Below are 5,900 nucleotides of genomic sequence, written 5' to 3' on the forward strand. Positions count from 1 at the left end.
CTTTCCTGTTTGAGCTCATTGCAGCCCTCTGCATCGATACCTGCAGAGAATGTGATTCAAAATCACACCAGCCAATTATTTGAAAGAAAGTCTTTACATGTAATTCCATTTCTTCGACATTAAAACAAAAGCAGATCAAAGTCCCTGAAGTGTGTTGTTACAAGTTAGTGTAACTAAGCTAAAAAAAATATCATAGTTGTGGCATATTGTCAAAAACTGTACAGAGTTTAATAGGTTGACGGTGCTATCATCAGAGCAAGCGAAGCGAAGAACAGCAAATTATTTGTCAGTAGTTTGCCTCGATATAAAAACTGATCATACTCAGAACAAGCCCTTGCGTATCGAATCAGTTGAGAAACATAAACACCATATACAGGCGCTAATGGAATATTGTTACATAAATGTGGGAAGTTGACGATGGAGAAGCTGAATTCATCCCATTTGTTATAAAGTTGAGGTAGTTTGCCGTTAACATCTGTGTTCAATAAAATATCTATGTATGAAGCAGATGCGAAAGACTCTGTGGTGTCTTTTATTTCGAATTCACTGGAATATATATCAAATCGACATATGAATGAAAATGAATATTGTTTATTGATGAAACGTCGTTGATATGTACATGTAGAAGCTTTTCAATAAATTCTGCTTCATAAGAATATAAAAACAGGATAGCTAAGAAAGGAGCACAATTCGCCCACATGGGTATTCCAGCAGACTCTTGGAAGACCTGATCACCAAAGACTACGAAGATATCGTCTATGAAGAACTCCAGCATTTTTTAAATATCAACTTCCGCGTACTTGTGCGTAGAAACAGAGTGGTGTTTAACAAAATAATTTTTGAATGAGTGATCACTAGATATGAATGTTATCTTTTCCGTTTTTATTGAAGAAGCAATTTAAGGTAGTACTCTACATCGTCATAATGGCTGACTTCCTTTAAAAACATGGAAGACAAAATCGATATCAGCAATATTTGACTTTTCCTTTTCCATTTAAATACCTAGCTGAGTAGCTCAGTAGGTTAGAATACCGACTGCTGAACTGTAGGTCGCAGGTTCGAGTCCAGCAGGGGTTTTAAATTTTTTTCAGATTACCTTCTACTAAAACTGTATTTTTTGACAAAATAAAGTAAATTTGAAAATTGTCAAATTCAAAATATTTTTGTACATATCCTACACTTTTCATCTACATCAAATTTCTCTGGTGTAGCATACCTCCTTAAAAAAATTTAAAAATCTAGTCTTCAATTTATCGTGAGGAATGGTTGTGTAAAGTGTTGAAAAGTCATACGTTTTTATGTTGTTGATTTGAGATAATTTTTATGATTTCACTTTTAAAATCCTATGGTATCAGACAACAGATTCGTCCTCGGGTCATACAAAACAGCTGTGGTCAATAACTGTATATTATTAACTGGCTTCCATGAAAAGAGCCGGTCTGTTTTCTGTCGCGTAAAGCAAACTTCTTGTTGTACAACAGAACCCAGTCTCGATTTTTTGTTATTGTTAACAAGCCTAATTTTTTCAGGATTGTGACTTGCATAGATAATAAATTTAAGATAATATGTCGACAGATCGATCGAAGGAAGCAGTTTAAGATACCGATGACGGTGTCAGGACAACAGCTATTTAACAGTCAAAATTGAGTCCTTAGATAATGATTTCATATGACTATAAATTAAAAGTCTATTTAAAACAATTATAATTAGTGCTCTTCAGATGCCCTCTGAATCTTACATATATCCACAATCCCTACTCTTTCTGTTTTATTGGTCTGCGCATGCGTTAACTTAGGAAGACACGAAAAATTTGGAGGCGATTCTTTTTCATAATCTACGCAAAGTTCAATCGAAAAATCAACGTTTGAGCATTGGATTATGATTGGAGAGTGTTTTTGCATCCCGAATGAGTCCGAAAAAAGGTAAAAATTCGCGAAAAAGGAAACCTAAGAGCCAAAATTTAAGTGGTGAGAACAAAATTCGAATTACAAGTACTCAGCAGGACATAACACAGCCGAGGGACACTAGCGTCATGAATGGGAACACTAACCCACAATACAATCTACAGAACCCTGGACTTGCTATTGTTCACCAATCGACACCCGTTCCAGCGATGAACAGCGCTCAGATGACTCCAATGCCTTTGCCTATGGGTAACCAACAATATTATCACGACCAAGTGAACTTGTCACCTATCAGAAATTACCCGCCAAATCAGGAATTATCTGGCAAAATCGACAACCTCACCTCCAAGCTTGACAACGTAAACGAAAAACTTAACAAACTTGACATAATCGAGCGACGGTTAAAGACATTATAGGAAAGCGTAAAACTGTCAAAAGATGATATCAAACACATGAAATCAAAGTTTTCTGGAATCGAAGAAAGTCTCACGTTCATGAGCGAAAAATTTGAAGAAAACAAAACAGAACTTAAGGAACTCCAGGATTCGGTGAAACAGATTGATAGTGCTACCAAATCCCGAGGAAAACACCGAAAACGTAGTGATAGAATTCCTTAGTCGACAGATGGAAATAGTTCTCGACCCTTCCAAATTCCATCGCGTTCACAGATTTGGGCGTACTGGTACCGGAAGGCCGAGACCCATAGTGGCCAAATTTGTACTCTACAAAGACAAGGAGAGAATACAAAAATCCCAAAAGAAGCTTAAATACACACCCTATGGAATCAGCGATATGTACCCTCGTGAAATCAACGAAAGACGCAAAGAGTTATACCCACATTACAAGCGCGCCCGACAACAAGGGATGAAAGCAGTGATGAACGGTGAAAAGCTTTATATCAACAATAAGTTATTTGACCCACGTGAGCACGTAAACAACAACCACATGGACACTGACCCCACAACCGGAAGGAATCATGGAATCCCCAATAGAGGCATAAGAATGAACTCTCAACGCTAGGACTGTCGCGGAGGATCAACGGAATGTGACTCTGACAATCCTGATGTAAACTCTATTTCAAACCCACAACTGTCATCTGACTGTGTAAGTTATTCGCCCTCTCTTACAAGTACGGGTAATTATTTGAGTATTTCATGCCTTAATGTATGTGGTTTAAAACCTAACTTCTCTGCCCAGAATTTCTAGACTTCATAGAAAAATACGAAATTATCTGTTTAGTTGAATCAAAAACTGATAGTAAAGATATTTTAGACATTCCAAATTTTGATTGTTACACAAAGCATAGACACGAGTTATCACGCTTTAAATCTGGCGGGATTGTGGTATACTGTAAAACATCTTTAAGCGCTATAAAATATATCAAAATTTTGGATTCAAATTTACCATATGTATTTTGGTTATCTCTGTCATTTGATTACTCAAACAATAGAAATGTCAGAAAACTCTTACTTGGTGTAACATATATTCCACCAGAAAGCTCTAAATATGTTTCACCTACTGTGTTTGATGAGATTGAATTTGATATTAACCAATTTTCCGATGATCATGATCTAGTAGCACTTATTGGTGACTTTAATAGTCGAACAGCAGATAAATGTGATATGTTAGAGGACGATTTAGAGGATTTATTATGTTGTCCTGAAAATGACTTGACAATAAACGATTTTTCAAATGTAAATATGTACAGAGTGTCAATGGACAAGGACACAAATAATTTTGGTAAGAAACTACTTGATTTATGTAAACATATGAATTTATACATTATGAATGGTCGAGTCGGAAGTGACCGTCTCGTAGGACATACTACTTGTAAAAACACAAGTGTAGTAAATTATTGTATTGGGAATTTAAAAAAATTTTCAATTGTAGATATTTTTTTTGTTCAACCCTTTTCATCAATTTTATCCGATGTTCATAACCCTATATCTGTTTGTTTGAAAATTGATTGTAAGTACTCAGAATCAATACATAACGAAGAAACAGGAAATGATACAAATCCTGATTTCCCTAATAAATGGAGGGATGAGAAAGAAAGCTTATTTAGAGAAAAAATTTATGAAAATATTGATTATGTAAATTAATTATGTAATAGCTTGTTCTGGATATAGTCAGTTTTTAAATCGAGGTAAGCTACTGACAAACAAGTTGATGGTACAGGGATTTCAACAGTCTCGATTGAAGTCAGCATTTCGCAAATTCTATGGTCGTTATAACGATCTAGTTCGTCAATACGGCCTCGCATTGGGTCAAATGCTGTCTGACGTGTTTCGTACCGATTGTTGAGCCGTTCTTGGCACACTGATTTTGACTGTGGATAACTCCGTTTGCCTGATCAGGATATAGGGCTCACGGCGGGTGTGACCGGTCAACAGGGGATGCTTGCTCCTCCTGGGCACCTGATCCCACCTCTGGTGTGTCCAGGGGTCCGTGTTTGCCCAACTATCTATTTTGTATTGCTTTTAGGAGTTATGAGATTGATCACTGGTCGTTATCTTCACCTTGCATGTACTATGTTTGACGAAATACATGTATCTGAATTTTTCTACAAACGACCATATATTTTCATTATATGTTTTACAATACTTGTTCAAAGGCACTGGGAAAAAATTATTTTGCGCGTTCGTTGATTTCGAAAAAGCTTTTGATAGGGTGTGGCGGATTGGTCTCTGGAATAAACTTTTGATGAGCAATGTTGATGGTAAATGTTTTAGAATAATTAACAACATGTATAAAGGTATTAAGGTAGTATTCTACATCGTCATAATGGCTGACTTCCTTTAAAAACATGGATGAAAAAATCGATAGCAGCAATATTTGACTTTTCCATTTCCATTTAAATACCTAGCCGAGTAGCTCAGTAGGTTAGAATACCGACTGCTGAACTGTAGGTCGCAGGTTCGAGTGCAGCAGGGGTTTTAATTTTTTTTCAGATTACCTTCTACTAAAACTGTATTTTTTGACAAAATAAAGTAAATTTGAACATTTTTAACTTCAAAATACTGTTGTACATGTCCTCCACTTTTCATCTACATCAAAATTCTCTGGTGTAGCATACCTCCTTAAAGCAAAGATTAGATTGAATAATAATTTTTCTGACGAATTTCCCTGCCAATTGGGAGTCCGACAAGGGGAAAATTTGTCACCTTTTTTATTTTCCATATACTTGAATGACCTTGAAATTTTTTTGTTAACCAGAGGTGCTGTTGGACTTCCGCTTGTGGAAGAGAGACTTGAAAATGAAATTCAAATTTATGTCAAGTTACTTTTGTTACTCCATGCTGATGATACGATTATTTTATCACAAACTGAAAAAGATTTGCAATATAAACTTGATATTTTTTATGACTATTGTGACAAATGACGTCTAAAGGTTAATGTAGAAAAGACAAAAATAATGGTTTTTGGTAAAAGAAATGTATCATGCTACAATTTCTTATATGACGGTAAAACTATTGAAATTGTGGATGAATTCAAGTATCTTGGTATATTTTTTAATAAAAATGGTTCATTTACCAATAATATAAAATATCAATATGACAAAGCAACTAGAGCAATGTTTGATGTGCTAAAAAAAATATAAGCAAAATAACTTATCAATCAAATGTCAACTTGACCTTTTTGACATTATACAACCGATTTTATTGTATGGTTGTGAAATTTGGGGGGGTTTCAAACACTTCCATTAATGAAAAATTACATACTTGATACTGTAAATACATACTTAAATTAAATCAAAATACTCCGAATTATTTTATTTATGGAGAACTTGGAAGATATCCTTTGTCTATAAATATTAAAACAAGAATAATCAAATTTTGGTCAAAAATTATTTTATCAGACAATAGAAAAATTACAAAAATTATGTATTCACTTATATGTAAAGATAATAATAATCCTTGGATAAAATGCATTAGAAACATTTTAAATGAGTGTGGATTGTCATATGTATGGGAATTTGAAGCTTTTTTAAACACA

At 34.7% G+C, this 5,900-nt stretch overlaps 1 protein-coding gene across 1 annotated transcript; it reads left to right on the forward strand.

Moving 5' to 3' along the window:
* The first annotated feature begins 2,528 nt into the window (after positions 1-2,528).
* LOC125651299 (uncharacterized) lies at positions 2,529-2,924 on the forward strand. Its single transcript, XM_048879871.1, has one exon. It carries the CDS (start codon positions 2,529-2,531, stop codon positions 2,922-2,924), a length of 396 nt encoding a protein of 131 aa, XP_048735828.1.
* The last annotated feature ends 2,976 nt before the right edge of the window (positions 2,925-5,900 follow it).

Source organism: Ostrea edulis, chromosome 5 (genome assembly GCF_947568905.1).
Source record: "Ostrea edulis chromosome 5, xbOstEdul1.1, whole genome shotgun sequence".
NCBI lineage: Eukaryota > Metazoa > Mollusca > Bivalvia > Ostreida > Ostreidae > Ostrea > Ostrea edulis.